Source organism: Apteryx rowi, unplaced genomic scaffold (assembly GCF_003343035.1).
Source record: "Apteryx rowi isolate R43461 unplaced genomic scaffold, aptRow1 scaffold_23, whole genome shotgun sequence".
Classification (NCBI taxonomy): domain Eukaryota; kingdom Metazoa; phylum Chordata; class Aves; order Apterygiformes; family Apterygidae; genus Apteryx; species Apteryx rowi.
Window position 1 is genome coordinate 170,642 of NW_020448641.1, and position 17,385 is coordinate 188,026.

General features: G+C 43.5%; 1 protein-coding gene across 1 annotated transcript; it reads right to left on the reverse strand.

Annotated features, from left to right (window-relative positions):
* Positions 1 to 548: 548 nt before the first annotated feature.
* Positions 549 to 9,392, reverse strand: LOC112966025 (opsin-VA-like). The gene is made up of 5 exons (XM_026065661.1): positions 9,032 to 9,392; positions 7,165 to 7,375; positions 6,194 to 6,311; positions 1,844 to 2,083; positions 549 to 659 (listed from the first exon to the last, which is right to left on the reverse strand). Exons 1-5 carry the CDS (start codon positions 9,390 to 9,392, stop codon positions 549 to 551), a joined length of 1,041 nt encoding a protein of 346 aa, XP_025921446.1.
* Positions 9,393 to 17,385: the final 7,993 nt, after the last annotated feature.

Below are 17,385 nucleotides of genomic sequence, written 5' to 3' on the forward strand. Positions count from 1 at the left end.
GCTTGGGAGYCTGGGTGGCTTGTCCAAGTTGCTAGAGATTTTAGTGCCCCAGATGAGATTCTCATCAAGGACAGATGTACAGAAGCACCCAGGCTTTCTCTGCTTTTCTAGTTAAACTAGCAAACAAACAAAAAAAATCCAAGAAGCACTCAGACCCRTCTCTCCCTGAACCTCCACGTGGCTGAACTTGAGTCAGCTGTATGCTAAATATTGTTTATTTACCATTAGTGCATTGAAGCCACATGCCACTTGATGCTTTTGTCCAGCTGACTAAGGAGCAGTCACGAGTGTAAGACTCACCCATGCTCTTACGTAGCGGCACTGGCTCCTCCGGCATTATTTCCAGGCACTAGCAGGCTATGATTGGGAAAAGGAAGACAGTGGACAGGACTCATGCTGTAGCACTGCATTAGTGATCATATCCCCCTCTCTACATGGGACAGATTTTGTTTTCTGAAGCTGCCAACTGAGCAAAAGAAYGGCAATTTCTGTATTCATCTCCAGTTTTCCTGCTAGAAACAGTGGTACGTGATGCCATGGGGGACATCTCACTGCCTCTTTTGTCCCAGGTTAGCATTGCTCTCTCTGAAGCGGGGTTCACGTTGGACTCTGCGGTCTCTGTTACTGCAGCTGAACRTTTGAGTCAGACACTTCCTGAACTAGAAAGTTGAAACAAAGGAGATCAGTCAAAACACACAAGGAATTTTAGAATGTCTCTATGAAGCAGTCTGTGAAATTCGCTTGGAAATTCTCTCATGAGTCAGTTGGGAATATACAGAAATAGCCCCATAAAATGGATGGCCTGTGCCATCACRAGGAACTCTCAAACTGAGAAATATTAATGTTCTGAAAAGACCCATGCTACTGGAAAGCCTTACTCAAAAAAAAAAAAATCATTTTCCTCTTCTGCTTATTACGAGCCACACCTAAGAATTTCAAGACAGGACTGGATTTCAGATTAGTTGGTTATTTCTCCAGATTCATAAGTTGCTTTCATATGCTAACATCCATATATTCAAAAATGGTTTATTTCTATCTTGTTCATATCCATGAGCAGAGTGAGACCAACATACTCCTGCCCTGCACTGGGAAGTCAGGGTACRGTCCATAGGATGTGAGATGAGCAGCTGCTCTTTCTACACGACTAAATAAATAAATAAATGTATTCACTGCTTTTCATTCAACCTTCACTCCAGTATTTTTCTTCTTTCCATTTACACCCCTATGCTCTGCTTGATGCTACCATTCCTAGTAACTACATTTATTGTATAAACCTTCTTTTCACATTTATTAYCATGCCTGTTACCACAGTGAATACTGATCACCCTGGTTCGTCCCCTTGTCCACTCTCCTCCTCTGCATCCGATCCTCTGCTCCCACTCCRGACAAAACGGCTCAGTCTCATAGAGACATGCAATGTTTCGACACTCCCTGTGCACACAACTGCAAATGCAGCATTTCCCTAACACAAATTCAAACTACGGACACCTTCCACCCCACTTCAAAATCAATTCACTGGTGATACATTCCTAAAAAATTCTAGAAATGTAATGGGACAGTCTTGAAAATAGAATTTTCATGCAGAAACCAGAATAACTGATGTTCAGTAACAGCTGATTTCCCTTGCTAATATCTAAACATAATTATTAGGATTCATATTTTAATAGTGCTCAGAAGCTTATGCTGCACTCCAGTAAGCAGATATATGACGATTTTTCAGCTCTAAATGCCGAGTGTTGCAAGGCTACTTAACTATTGTGTAGGCAGATAGAAATAATTAAAGAGCAAGACAAATAAAATAACAACATGAGTGTTAAAGACACATTTTGAGAGTATACAGTACCTGTTTGTTCATAAAGACATAAATAATTGGATTATAAACAGTAGCTGTTTTGGAAAAGAAAGCCGGAATTGCTGCCAGCCGAGGATCCAGCTCGATGGACGGGCATGCGGTGACTAGGACAGAGAAGGCAGCGTACGGCGTCCAGCAGATTAGAAATGCAACGATCATCACGACAACCATTCTAGTCACCTGTCCTTCAGGTTTCCTGGTAGTGCCCAGCCGGCCTTGCGTTTCTGACACCTTTAAAGACAAGACAGGAGATTCCAGAAAACCACCAACCAGGCCCTCATCCAGCAGCGCTGGTGGGAAGGCGAATGATCTGCCGTGCGGGGGGCGGGACCAGCGTGGGAGGACRCTGTTCCCAGACCACGGCTGCTGATGCTCCTGCTGAGGGATGTGTATCGCTGATGCAGGAACCCAAGTGCCTCACCGTCAGAGGTGCGACCGTGCCAGGGCCAACGCTCGCAAGTCGTTCAGAGTGCGGCTATGGCACAGCCCCGCCGCTGACCCGCAAAAGCGAACGCAGCCCGGGCGGCTTCACGGGGGCTGCCGCAGCCCCCCCGGGGTGGTGCTGTGCAGACCTTGAAATGCCAGCGGTGAGAATTCGCACCCCYGACTTTAGGCAAGACAGACACGGGTTCCGGCCCCCTTCACAGAGCTCCAGGCGACAGGACGTCATGACCCCCAGTGAGTGACTAGCAGTAGTACAAGATGTTACTTCTAAAAATATGAGACAAAACTTAGGGGTAAATTCAGAGCTTCCTCTGTTTACAGCAGCTACAGATCTGCACAAAGTCTAATAAAGTCTCGGCTTGCAAGAAAACCAACGAGAGCATTTGATCCGTACTGGCAGGAGCAGTAGCCTGCTCTTCCCCTCCGCAAATCTGCGGTGTTTCTGAGAAATGCATCCTGACACTAGTTAATGCACAGCAAAATACAGTGAAAAGCACAATTCCGTAACAAGGCAGAACTGAGATGCAAACACAGCGTTTAACCAGCCTTAGGGCCAACCAGCCCTACTCTCACCTACAAAGCTGCCTTCTGCATCAGTTAGTCCAACCACAGCACTGTCCTTGCGAGATCTTTTTACAAATCTCAGCGGTTTCAAGCTTCTTCCAGGCTCCCTCCCATTCAGGGCTCTGCCTTTAAGCACAAGCACTTGCCTTGAACTGCAGACTTTGCTGCGCTGAAATCCGGCAGCGGAGCTGGCGACTGCCTTGGGGAGGCAGTGCAGGAGCAGAGTTGCAATGGTTTAGTCAAAGGCAAAATGTTGATTTAATTACCGAGCAGGAAGGCTGCCATGGCAAGTCATTCAGCAGGTAGCAAGCCTGAACACAAGCACTTTCCTTCTGGAGGAGAGCTTGTGAATAAAAATATTATATTTGAAAATGATGGAGATGATAGATGGTTAAAACAACGGTTACTAGTGATCCTGCACTGATTTCTATAGTTAGAGCTGAAGACATTTTCCCCCATTCCCCTCGCACTGCGCTCAGATAATTTAACGTATTTATTACTTAATGATGGATAGACGCACCTCCGGGGTGAGGGGGGGTTCAAAGGCTACGTCTTCACCTGCATAGAAAGTTGTGCTTCTTTTACAGATGGTTTGGCTGAATTTGCTATTTAACATGAAGAGTTTTGTTGGTTTAATTAGCAAAATGAAACAAATCACTGAACATCTGAAACGGCAAARCCTGAAATGAATAAATACCTCCTAACCCATTTACAATAATATGTTTTTCTTATTAAACATGCTTTGTGACTCCAAACTAAACCTTAAGGTTGAAAAAAAAATCTCAGTAATAAATTCAGAATTCTGAAATAATGAGGACTGGAAATATGATCATGGCTGTGACAGAAATGGGGGTATCTGCAGGCGGTTATAGAAACAAATGGCAATGAAAATATCGTTTTAAGAAATAATAACAACAACAATAATGAACTGAGGTAGTACCTACAAGTTCTTAGACATCAGTGAAGGCTGTTAGATGCTGAGCAAATATAAAATGATCCCTGACAGAAAATATATAACATTTCTATAGCAATTTTTCATGCAGAGGCAATCTAAGACACCGTATATAAAGAGAGAGAGGACCTGACTTCCTCTTGGCTGAAGCACGGTCACCTCCGGAGGGGAACAACAGCTGCTTACCTGTTACTAGTACCGTGGGAGAGCTTATGAATAAAAATATTATATTTGAAATGATGGAGATARGTGGTTACTAGTGATCCTGCATTGATTTTGAAGGCAAGGCAGGCAGGAGGAAAGGGGACACAGGCAGGGACGAACCAGCCCAGTGCGGCATGCTGCGGGCCCAGGGCGATGCACCAGCGCCGCGATAGGTAACGCGGCCACGAGGGACCCTGTGCCAGGGCGACCAGGAGCCGCTGTGACGGCCGGGCTTGTGCCTCGCCTTCCGGATCCACCAAGCAGGAGGGCAGGCAGTGGGAMAGGGAAGCAACTACAGAAACCTCAGGTTTGGGGAGGGCACCTGCCGTTTTGTCATTTCAGGTGAAGGGACCTCAGCGAGCAGGGCACGTTAAGAGGTTGTCCACAGGAGTGTAAAAGGCGCTGCTAGAGCATATGAACTGGCGTGCATGGGACTAGAGACGCAGCCGTCCACATCACCAGGCAGAAGCTTTGATTTTGTGAACGATGGTGTCTACCCAGCACCCAGACAAATCACAGAGTGAAAAACTCTGATGTMTAAGTGCTTCAGGAACAGGTGCTGATGGAAGACAGCATGTTGGGGACAGACATCAGACGGGGTGGAGATGGACACCTAGCACATACCTGCCCTCCACATACAAGCTCCAAAATTTTTCTGCTTGGGTAGGTAAACAGAGAAACATGGTGGTGAATATGGCAGCAGCTCAGGTGTGTTTTTTTGTTCTCTCTTGGATGGCACTTTTGACTCTGTCCCATCTCATTCGTATCCGTCTGCCCTTCCTCCTAACTATGGCTGCTCGTGGATGAGAACAGAGTCTCCTCCCTCAAAATCAGAGGATGCTCGACTGATAAGGACCCATTCACTGGCACTGACAGAGGAATACTGCCTTAGGCACTTATTGCCATTGCAAATTATTAATTAAACCGTTTCCTATAAATTCATTTCTTCCATTACTTTTGCAGTTGCAGTGAAACCTGCTGTTGGAGCTGTAACAGCAGGGTGGCTGGGGCTGAGGACCTGAGAAAACATCACGTCCCCGAGGACAAGGTCTGAACAGCGGCAGCCCTGGGGCCCGGGAGTTGAAATCCTGGAAGGGGTCGGCGGAGGACACCAGGACCCCGAGTCTGGCACCCAGGTCTCTGTTTGCTGCAGTCAGATAGTTAAAAGTGATCTTAGTTGTGTGACACAGCCTCATGGAAATTACAGTTTTTTGGACTATATCACAGGCAGTTAGCCTTTCCACGCCAGTCTGTTTTAAACTGTTAAAAGTAACAGGGTCCAGCTGGGACAGGAATAACACCTCTGTAAAACCCACGAAAAGCCAGCAGCAAAGATGGGCACCAACCAGCTGGTTTAAGTTAAAGCATCAGTGATGGGGCACCCTGGGTCTCCAGGCATGTGCTCAGCCTGTGACAGCTCCTGGGGAGYGTGAGACAGGACGTTCACACTCAACCTGACCGAGCAGCGCAATTGCTGAGATTTATTCCTGAAGGACTATGACAATGCAGCAGTGCAGTAAATAGAAACAACAATATTGTCCTAAACTAGTATAATAACTAGCTTATTAACCTACTAAAAGTAGTAGGCATTCTCCTGTTCTATTGCCATTTTCTTTTTTGCTTTTTGCAGATTCTGTGCTGTAGCAGGTCAGTATAATTATTAAATAAAATTCAAAAGCATTTCTTAAGTCTCTTAAATATTCTTGGAGAACCTAGTATTTTATTTACTAGACATCATTATGTTATTTATAGGTGCTACCTCTAATTCTGCATGTAAGCATTACACAGCATTAGCCAGCACTCTTAAAGTTTACAAATGTCATGATCTTAAGCAGGTTTAAATCTTCAGAAGCATCACAGAACTGAAGTACAATTGTAAATAGACTAATATTGGCTTATTCAGTTTCTGTATTTGTGACRTGGCCATGTTCTTCCATTCCTACGATGTTTGGCTAACAAGATGTACCAATAAATGGTCCAAACTACATGCTTTGAAAGATYATTTCTAACCATAGCATGAATTTCTGCATGTAAGAATGATTACTTATCAAGGCATAATAACTGAGTGCATTTGCTGCCTGGAAATTTTATCTGCTTATACCTTACAAAACATGAACATCCCAAATGCTTGCATACATATGACTTTTCAAAATTTACATATAAGTGCTTCTTCTTACCTTTCTTAGCTTCCGCATTAATTTTCCATAGGACACCAAAATCACCAATAAAGGCACTATGAAGCAGGTGATGAAGAATGTAATAATATAGGTATGATCAGTATAAGCTCGGGAGTACCTGAATAAAACACAGAATACATTTTATACATATTATTCATACAAGTTCTTATGATTTTCTTGAAGGATTCATTTTGCTCTTTGAAGATATCACTAGCATTTTGTCAACTGTTTCTAAACAAAACAGGCACTGGCCGGTGGTTCCCAGCGGAGGGATGCCTGGCGCTCCGTGGGGATCAGCACAGTCCCATCGGGGACGGCTTGGCAGCCATGCACTCGCCTCTCCTGGGGGGTAGCACAGCACTGGTGTCTGCATACGTGACAAACAGCGTTTCACTAAATCTTACAAAAACGCATGGAGATGCACAGAACTCTCAGCCTCAGTGGTTTCCTTCTATAACTATTCTCACATTATAGGCTACTTAGCATACAGTTACTTTAACATGGCTCCTAGCATGCTGACGAGTGTGATCATGCTAGCGATTCGTGCAAAGCAGTGCATCTACTTCATGGGATCAGAACAGGAYCATAGGACAATTCGGGTGGGAGGGACATCTAGACCGACCTCCGGCTCAAAGCAAGGCCAACTGGGGGGTCAGAACAGGTTGCTCAGGCTTTATCCAGTCTTATGAAAATCTGTTTCTTTGTCATCATTAAATCCTGACTAAAACACAGGGTGTGGGACAGTTGTTTTCATTAGTGATGGAGACTGCTCCTCTTAGATAGTACGATATTCTTTTTTTTTTAAACCTGCTCTTTTCTTGACAAATTTTTCTCTGCTTTGTTTCAACTTTCTCTACATCTGTTGTTGCAGAAATGCTTCATCTTTAAGTGCTTTCTTTAAACCCCTGCTCCTGAGAATTTCTGAGTTGCYGGTTTTATTCCTTTACCATTTGCTGCAAGAATGGCCTTACCAGTTAGGTTCACAAGTGGTCCCAATCTTACTGGCGGTGTAGCTGCTCCAGCCCATGGTCGGTGGAATGGTCCAGATGAAAGAGAAGCTCCACACGAAGGCAATGCCGAGGGCTGCGTGCTTTCCCTCCAAACGTGTGTTTCCCAGCGGGCGGCAGATCACAACGTACCGCTCGAAAGCCAGGAGAGCAAGAGACCACAGAGCAACGATGCCTACAGTAAAGAAAACACAGCCAGCATGAAAAATCAGGTAGATTCACTGAAAAGCAAACTCTGTCCCACATCAGGAGCCTTTTCCATCAACCTAAGCTGTGAAAGCATGTGCAATTCATGTGTACTTATTTTAACATTTTATTAAGAGCACAAAATTTTCGTACTTGCCTCGTTTGTCAGTCTACRGTATAGCGACTACAAAAGCAAGCAGCTCAGTGGACCATTTAACTGATGATGACTTCTGCTTTCACTCAGTCCTACTCTGAGAAGCTGCAAATTATGTGTAGCTTGCAAGTTAATAAACCAAGASGTGTCTTGAAGATGCTAGCTTTACAAGAAATGTCATATTTCAAACTCTAACCTACTGACAGCTGCCCACAACCTCAAATTATAAGTTTGTTAGTCAGGTATTACCTAGGTGGTCACTAAAATGCTGAGATAGCCTGATCTTTTTCCATGGGACAGGCCTTACACACATGCACAAACCGATTAAGTAGCTTTGCCCTTTGCAGATATCTCCTCTACGTAGCTAAACCAGTCTGAGAGCAACTGTGGGACTCCTTTTCAGGCTAAGGATCAAGCTCAGAAATTCATTAAGATTACTCCTAAAATCCTTCTGATACCACAGAAGGACCAAACTCCACAAGCAGCCACAGAGCTCCTGATCTAGACATTTAGGGATGAGCTTTTAAAGGAGGTGTGGAAAGTGCAGTCCCCTGGCACAAGTTCAGAGCTAGAACTTAAATCGCATTTATATGCCAATGATTCTGCCCTTTTTTTCTCCCCCATCGTTTCACATAGGATAATATTTCTAGGGGGGGAAAGGTAAGATCTAATGAATTAATGTTTACAAAGTACTTTTGAGAATAAAAGTTCTACASATGTGTTGAACATCATAACAAGCATGTGGGTGGTCATGAGATGGAAATTGATTTCACCAATAAAGTTCTGAGGGGAAAAAACTAAACCTCCATCATTTAAGAGATGAATCCTCTGATGATCCATTAGCAATATTTTGAAGTACTTAATATTGCAGAATAATCCCAGAAAGCAGCTGCTGTAATACATGCTGGGAATAGCTGAACCGGCTTTGGCACTTTTCTGGAATAGGCAAGCTGCCCCTAAAACACAAGGGATCTCCATAAGGGATCACTTGCCGTGGGTTGCTCTTACCCCTTGTACAGGTGGCTGCTGTACATAAGTATTTTCGGTTCACTCCTAGCAAYGGCTTTGATGCAGAGAAGTGACCTAATGACAAGGCTTTTTTTCTGCCATTGTTTTGCCACAAAAAAGCTGTTAAATATATTCTTTTAGTAAGCTTTTTCTCTTAATGTGTACATTAAACACATGCAATGAACAGCCTACATGTAGGAAGCCACTGATTTATGACAGTGACAGCGATATGTGTTATCCACTAACACAACATCCACTACAGGATACGTGCAACTGGGGAAAGATCCAGGGAGTTCAAAGGCRTGGAAACGCAGTAATTTAGTTCAAAGGTGCGTAAACTCGGTAACTGTGGAAGCTGCAGGGCAGCTAGGAGAARACACTTGCCTTTTGAGTCTAAGCACATACATGATCTTGAAGGAAACTTCTCTTTAAGGCATCGGCTGAGGGAAAAGAACATACATCTACAAACAAAACCAAGCTTACCGAAGAAGGTGACAGCAAATCCTTCCAGCACACAAGCCCAGCGTCCCATATAAAAATAACCTCTTAGATTGGCCAAGAAGCTGATGGTGCCACCAGTCAATGAAACCAGGAAGTCAGCCACGGACAAATTGACTATCATGTAGTTGATGGGTTGTCTCAGTTGCTTGAACTTGGAGGTCACCAGGATGACGGCCAGGTTCTCAGCCAGCGACAGGAAGGTCACCACCAGCATCACCGCTGCCAGCAGCCTGAAGTGCCASGGCTGGACGGAGGCCAGGGGGTGGCGGAAGGGGTCCCAGCCAGCCAGGCCAGAGGGACCAGGCAGCCCCGACTTGTTTGCAGGCGCTGGGAATACATCCATATTTTCCTCTCTCACTAGAAAAAAAATGATACTGTATAATATTTATACTCTATAAATAGCGTCCRGGATTAAAAGGAGAAATTTGCTGCCTCTGATAGAAATGTGAACAAACCCTCCAAGCTTCTGCCTTCCAGTGACAGCCCAGGAACGAAGAGTCGATCAGAGGGAAGTTTAGCGCCGTGCAGGGAACGTGGGAAGAGAGGTAAGCAGGAGGATCTCAGAGGGACCGCAGCCTTCTGCCTTTCCCCAGCTGCAGCCGATACCGTGTCCTCTTCTGCAGCTACRGGAGCAGCAGGTTTCCTCCTCCTGCGGCAGCCAACAGCAGCGCAGAAATATCCCTCAGATGCCCCTAGTCTGTGTGGGAAAACGAAGTGTTTGCTCGGCTCCTGCCCCGAACTCCTGCACCGTGAAAGGGAGCAATCCCTGTGCGAACAGCGCGGGCGGCGGGATCTCTCCYGCAGGGCACGGCAGAGCCCAGGCTCCCCCGACTCGCTGCTTGCAGCAGGGCTGCCGGACAGGATTAGCCCCGCAGCATCACAGCGGGGCCGAAYGTGCAGTGAGACTCCAGTGTAAACCTCCCTCCGCATCTGAGCTGCGCCGACTCACAGCCCCCAAACAGAAGCTACACGTTAAATCAGCTTTCGGTGCTATTCAGCAGAGTTCCAGTTAGTTCCTATCGCAGACAGTACAGGTGATATCCCTGGTGAAGGCACGATGATTTTTATAACCACACCTTTAGTACTCAAAGATGCACCACTGTGTCCTAAAGACAGAGCTTGCAAATGCACAAAAACGAACAAATCATTACGTCATGACAACAGACAGCGTGTGGATAGGAAAATTAATAGCGAATCACATATTTCTGAGAAAACCGACCAGCTGTATCTGAACTCCTCTTCAATGACCATAAGCAGGTGGGGTTACTTAGCTTGGCAAGCGAGCATAAGGCGCACTGTCACCTCCACGGCCCGATGAGACACGGCACATGACAGGTATTGGGGTGCTCCCATCTAAGGGGCGCCCGGCACTACCCCACCACACACCCCGCGAATACGGGAATCCTCTAGCTGCGCCTCTGCCGAGGCAACTCTTGGGGAYTGTAATTGTTGACCAGAGCCCTCAAATATGAGGCAAAGTCAAAAACACAAAAGCAAACCAGCTTCCGACTTGGGAGGTCACAGTTTGGACACAGACCACGTACAGCACATGAACAAAGAACAGGGGTGAGTGAGGACAAGGACGAGCAGCACCACCTGGATTTATGTTTGCTTTGCTCTGTGCAGGAAGCACTTTGTTAGCATGGGCTAAAATCCTTTTGTATACATGAACGGAATTAAAAGGGCTCCTGGATACTGGCAGAAAGAGGTACACATGGGAGAATTTCAGAATATTTCTAATGCAAAAAAAATTAGCTCCCACTTATCATAACTAAGATAATGATGATATTTTTAAACTGTTAGTATATATGCAACTGCAATGGAAGAGAAAGCTTAAGCAGGCCAAATCCAGGAACAAAAATAGCCACAAAATTATACTTTTTCAACAGGAATATTGAAAAACARCAACAAAAAAACAAGCATCATAAATAAAGGAAAGATGATATCACAGCAACATTAAACTGCCAGCAGCAGGTCTGTCGGGTGTGGTTTAGCATAGCTCTGTTGCCTGTAGATGACCGCAGAAGAGCCGCACCACACATTTAAAATCAAGTTTGAAAATTGTGTCATTTGAAACAATACATGATTTAAATTTTCCCGAGTGTCAGAATGAAACCGGAGCTGTGGTCTCGAGTTCGTCGGTCCTTCTCGTGGGCCGCCTGTTCCTCAGACCGAGYGGCGCAGGGTCCCCAAGGTACCGCGTTGAGCAGACCTCGGCGTACAGCGGAGGAGGCAGCATCCACGCTCCTCTGCAGTGCGAATCTGACTGTATGCTGACACCTCCTTGAAGACTGGAAAACTGTTGTTTCCAGTTGTTTTGTTGTTTTGTGCTTTCATGTTGTTCAGCTTGTTTGTATGAGTAATGATTTTTGGTTGCAGCTTAAATGCCTTCTCTGTCTTCATTTTGTGCTTCCTCTATGTTTAAGAGCCTTTAACATTCTCATATCGTCTTGGTTACCTGTTTTCTTGCCTTGTTTTGCTTCTTCGGCAGGCCAGTTTTATGACTGAAAGTGATTCTCTGTGACATGCTCTTATTACAATTTATAGCATTTGCGCTTCTTACAGCAYGGAGGGCTGCTCATCTCTGCGTTTGCTACTGTTCTTGCACTGCAGGCTTTTTTTTTTTTTGTCCAAACAATATACTATTCTTTTGCAATTTTGTTGTGAGACTTTTTTTGAAATCAATGCAAGTTCAATTTAGAAAGACAAAGYGTTGCCTTATGACCACAGAGAGAACAGGAGTGGCTTGGGTCCGAAGCCTCCGTTTAAAGCAACGGCTGTTCTCCAGCATTATAACACAAGATCTTCATTTCCTTTTATAAATGATCTAGGTTACTACTTTCCTATGATGTCAGGCATTTTCCATTTCATTCATGCACAACTTCCTCCTTCYGGACTTTCACACATCCGACCCGTTACTGGCTTCGCTTGCACAGCTGGAGTCACAGCACGACTYGCCTCCTTCGCGAGGCGCTGCCGTATCAGAGGTGAGCGGATGGACAACCAGAGAGCCTCAGGCTGCGGCTAACCTGCTGCTGGGTTGAGAAGGCACCACGCCGCCAGCGAGGCAAGGAGGACACATGAGGAGCAGCACTCGTGCAAGACGTCTGCAGCAATTCCAGCYGTAAGACAAGATTGGGATGACAAGAACCATGGTGAGAACAGACCCAGTGCCYGAGTCGCATGTGGCGGTTTGTGAACCAGTCCCGACCTTACCAGTCCCCTAAGAYAGAGATGGAAAGGAGCTGTGAAGTCAGTCTGATACTTTGAGTGGTGTCCTTGAATTACTCCACTCGGATGCTTTGGAGCATGTGAAAATCAGACCCAAGATGCCTTCTTACTAGCAGCAGTGGCCTTCGTTCCTAGAAGTGGCCGCGAAGGATTTGCTCTGTCCCCAAGAAGGATGTGGTTTAGTTAAGTTTTAATTAGAACAGGTGGAGGGGCCTGGAATATTATAGGGAGTTTTTTTGTTTGTTTTCACAATTAGTGCTACCCAATCTTACCCTGACCTGCATCGATGTCAGACTCTTGATTTCTCAGGATGAACAGGACAACTGGACCAAAAGATCATAAAGCTTCCAAATGCAACACTATGAGAGAAAGATTGCAGTGTTAATGCCATGACCTTGTAATGGCAGGGAATTAAATAAGAATTAGAGGGTCTGGAGGTCTTGTGACCTAATTTGGTGTTATCTTATTACAGGCATGTGGAATATGCATTTGCATATATTTTTTTTCTGCAATATCCTCCTTAAACTTTGAATAGGGAAAATAACTGCTCAGCTCAAATCATTGTTCGRCTATCTCAGTGGCAAAATGTTTCTAGGGGTTTAATAGAGCATACAAATGATTATATACAAGTTCATGTCTTAGGCAAATTCAGAAATACTGGATAGCAGTATTTTAAAAAATTTATTGCCAGAGGATTTGTAATTTAAAATTGTCTGAAAAAAAACAGAAACAGGACAGTGATTTTCTACAGCGTGTTGAATTTTTGCTGATGCCTAAAAGCTGCTCTAAGTAGCCCCTTGACCACAAGTACATGCAAATTGGTGGGCTCGAGCAGTATAGAGCTGTTATGACATTACAGAAGACTTTCTTTGCTCAAGGGATTGTCTAGTTGTCATTAAAATGTAGATGTATAATGGTTTTGAATAACTAGACCAGGAACCAAAAGATTGAGCCACGAAGATTCAAATAAATGGAAAGGTCCTCAAAATGGTAATATCTACTGAAAAACCTGTTTACCATAGTATCTAATTAATGAAGATTTAAATCCTTCCATCTGAGATCCTCATAAAGTAAGAGCTCTAGGGAAATGAAGTTTAAAAAAATGATAATACCATTTAACACACAGGACCACTTTCTGACAAATAGACTATATACACACAATACCTGTCCCTGACTTTTTGCCCCTTTTCCCTGAACAAATATGATACCATACTCAGTGAGAACAAAACATGACCTATATTTAGGCTTCTACTATATATGGAAAGTTATTATTATTGCTTTTCTTTAAGGACAGCATTAGATTTTAGCCACTACACAAAGTCATTACCATGTAGAAGGAATCAAAGTAGCAGAAATGTTGTAAATTACTTCAACAGAAGTTATCATAGCATAAGAACATTTGCATGTACTATACATGTATGTAGGATATATATGTATGTGTGTATATATGTATTCGGTACATAGATCATAYATACGATGAGAGGACTGAGTTGCTACTCATGTGCAGTACCATACAGTTAAAGACATTGCAAAGTACTTCCATACAACATAATTTCTAAAATTCTGGATGATCATGGGAAGACAATTTGTCTAAATAAACAGYCTGAACATCAAGAGCCAATGCAAAAGTCATCAATAAAGTGACTTTCATTTTTTCCAATTAATCAGGTTGTGTCACCAAAACATTTGTTTCTAGGTGACCACTTTGCTTATTTTGTGCATGTGCCTGTACAGAGACTCCAGATGTTGGCAACTGTTTAAACTGATTTCTTCCTTCCTTTCTTTTTCAGCAGTTAAGAAAATTAAAATGCAGCTAAAAGCCAGCACTTACACATTTGAAGTAGTCTCAGAAAACACAAAACTATAATAATGGAAACATTTTGGCCTGCTCTTGCCCTTTTGAGCAACAGGCAGGAATTATTTTGTCCTCCTGCTTATTAAAAGCACTTAAGTGGAGATTTCTTTTGTAAAAAAGAAAAAATTTGTGTACAAAAGAGGTGTTCCACACTGGAAGAGATATCAGCATAGTTGCAGGAATTTTAATAACCAGCAATATATAAAAAAGCTGGTAGCTAAACAAAACATGTTCTATTAACTATGAATAAGGATATAATTCAAATAAATTGCATATTAAGCATCAGAAAAGGAAATCATTYGTGAGCAAGCACTCAGGCGATATTTACTTAAGACATTAACAATAACTTGCAGTTTGGGGCCTCATCTGAGCATGTAAGACTGTTTAATTTATGATAGCATGGTGCTTTGCAAAGCACAGTTAAGCCCAGGACCTCGGGCACTGTATAAAAGCTGTTGAGGATTGGGGGAAACGGTGCCAAACAGAACCTCCCAACAAGTCACCTGTCCCCATCCTTGGGGCAGCAGCACTCAGCTCCTCCTATACCCGGGGGAGCTGGATCTGCACTGAACTATTCATCCAACAGCAACCAGAGCAAGCCTCTACAAAAACTAACCAAATAAAATGTCTCTTGTAATCATCACAACCTCTTTCCACAACATTCAACTTTAAATTTAAACTGATTTTTGTAACAAAGCAGCTGTTAATAATTGCACATAGTTCATGGCACTGATTTCTTCCACGCAGCAGTCAGAGCCGGTCCTGGAGACAGCTGGAAGAAAGGGACATGAGTCCCGAGTGAGTGAAAACCTGGCGCAGCTCTATGCTGTGCTCCAGTTCCTTTGGGGAACCTGCAATCCTACTCGGAAGTATGGTACTAAAGCGAGTGAAACATGCTGGTTATTTATATACCTGTATCCTAAAAATCTAGACTTACTCTGAAGCAATATGCACACCACTGGCTTATGTATTTGGTTATGTCCATTTCTTTAGCTAGGTGTTCACAACTGGCTTTGGATGAGAAGTAGTGGCCATCTCTTACTTTCTAATCAAAACCTAAATTTGAGCATTTATGCATGTCGGTGAACTCTGGATTCAGGTCTGAGCCTCAGGACTTTGGACGGTCTCTTGTTCCTTGGGTAGTTTTTCAGAGCAGTTCTCTCCTGGAGAGGAGGGAGGACAGACAGGGGAGGGAAGAAAAAAGTCAGTAAGAATCAGCTATCTGGCCAATGGCATCTCATTAGTGTATAAATCAAACAGCATGACTTTGCCTTCTACTTGAGATTTATTTATGCTTGTTTGGAACCAACTCTTATCTTCTCATGGCTAGAGTTCATGATATGAGATTGATGGCATTATAAGTGGTAGCGTCTACCCCAGAGATTCCCGAGGAAAAAGCAAAAACATTAAATTCCCATCTTCCATTTGATGACACATCACATTGATGTCTCTATCATGGAGCATCTTCGGTTGGGAAGTCTTACTGGATTTATCTGCAGGAACAAAAGGTTCCTCACATTTCTCTGGGTTTCTTTAATATAAACGTATCCTGAAACTTCTTTCACTGAAGTTGTTTAAGGCTGAGGTGCATGGACAAAATGCTACCAAAACTTCCTGTAAGAGACAGAATAAAATGCCTTATGAAAGTAATCCCCTGTTAGGGGAGTCTCAGAGAAAAAACAAAAGAGCAGAGGAAAAGGCTGGGGAAGTCACCACAGACTCTAATAAATAGTTAAGACTTCAGTCAAGTTCCATGAAGAACAACAGAAGCATTGACTATCACTGACCACTAAAYGGATTTTCTATCAGGAGCCCAAACTTACCAGTGTCATTAAAGTCCCTGGTGCAAAGGTGAGCAACCAGCTGATGCAGACAGGTGCATCCCCTGCTGGCTCTCATGGCTCAGCACTCCCATACTACAGTCTGCAGCAATGTCATCATCATTACATGGTCTGCAATGGATAGACACTTGAAACAGCCCRTTCTTTTAGTTTGTTGGAAATGCCTGTTTTGCTTGGGTACCTCTGAGGGGCATAGCCCACTTCATGGGGAGAGTCTCAGTAACTAAGTGTATTTTGGAGAAAGCTACAAGGAAGAGAAATTCCTAGTAGCTCTCTGGTGTGGTGAACATACAGACTGTTCCTCTGCATTTGGATTTCCTTCTGTCACCAGCAATCACAAATATAATAGATTTTTTTCTATTCAAATAATACAATACTATGTGCCACAACCCTGAACCATCACCAGGGCACACATTCCACAGCCTAAAAATATCTGCTCATTAGTTTCACCTACCAGAAGACAAAATGTACCTCAGTATATGGAGAATGTGCAAAAAAGCATTCAGTGTATGCATTGAACCCAGCATCACTTATAAAATGCCATTCCTACCCAGAGGAAATTACGGAGACAAAGCCTGGTTGCATTTTGCAACTACCCATAGTAACTTTGCAAAATACATGAAAAAACATAAGCAAAGTCAACAAAACTGTGTTTATTCAAATGGCAAAGTTTGTTTGCAGGAGTTGCAAACAGAGCAATAATTGCACAGCATGCGAAGAAGCTTTCAGAGTCACAAGCTTCCCAAGACTCCTGAATTTTTAATCAAAGGCTCAAACACTCTACATATCCATTTGAGTTTTAAACTGTTACCAAGCAGCAGCAATAAACACGACACTGTTCTCTTTCCTTCCTCCAGTTGGCTGACCTGGTCTGAAGCAGTCACATGGGTTGAGAAATAGAGAAGAAAATCCATTGGACTAAGTCTATTTTGTTCCAAATTCTACTGTGTTTAGATATGGCTCACTGGACCCATATATATAATAAGAAACAAATAAGAAACAGACAACCTGTGAAGAATTGTATTACATATAACACCTATTGCAGTTAATACAGCCTGGCAAGTAAATACAGATTACTTCTTCCTACAAATTACTTTTCCTCARTAGTGCTCTTTTAAGGACAGTTGTCTGGGGAGTGAAGGACTTTCAAATTTGACCCATATTCAAACATTCAGACTAAACTATGGATTGAAGTCCTAATCAGAGTTTGAGGGGTGTGTATGCCATTCTGCTGTAGGGCTTTGTGGCCTCTTGATCAATCCCCAGGATTGCAACCAAAGGGTTGCATGCAGAAGGGATGCCCCCACTAGGGAAATACTCCTTGCAAGTTAAGTTCAAACCTCCTTTTTTTGTTATATTGTTCACATTTCTATTTAAGCAACATTCAGTGCTGGCAACCTTATGCAGAC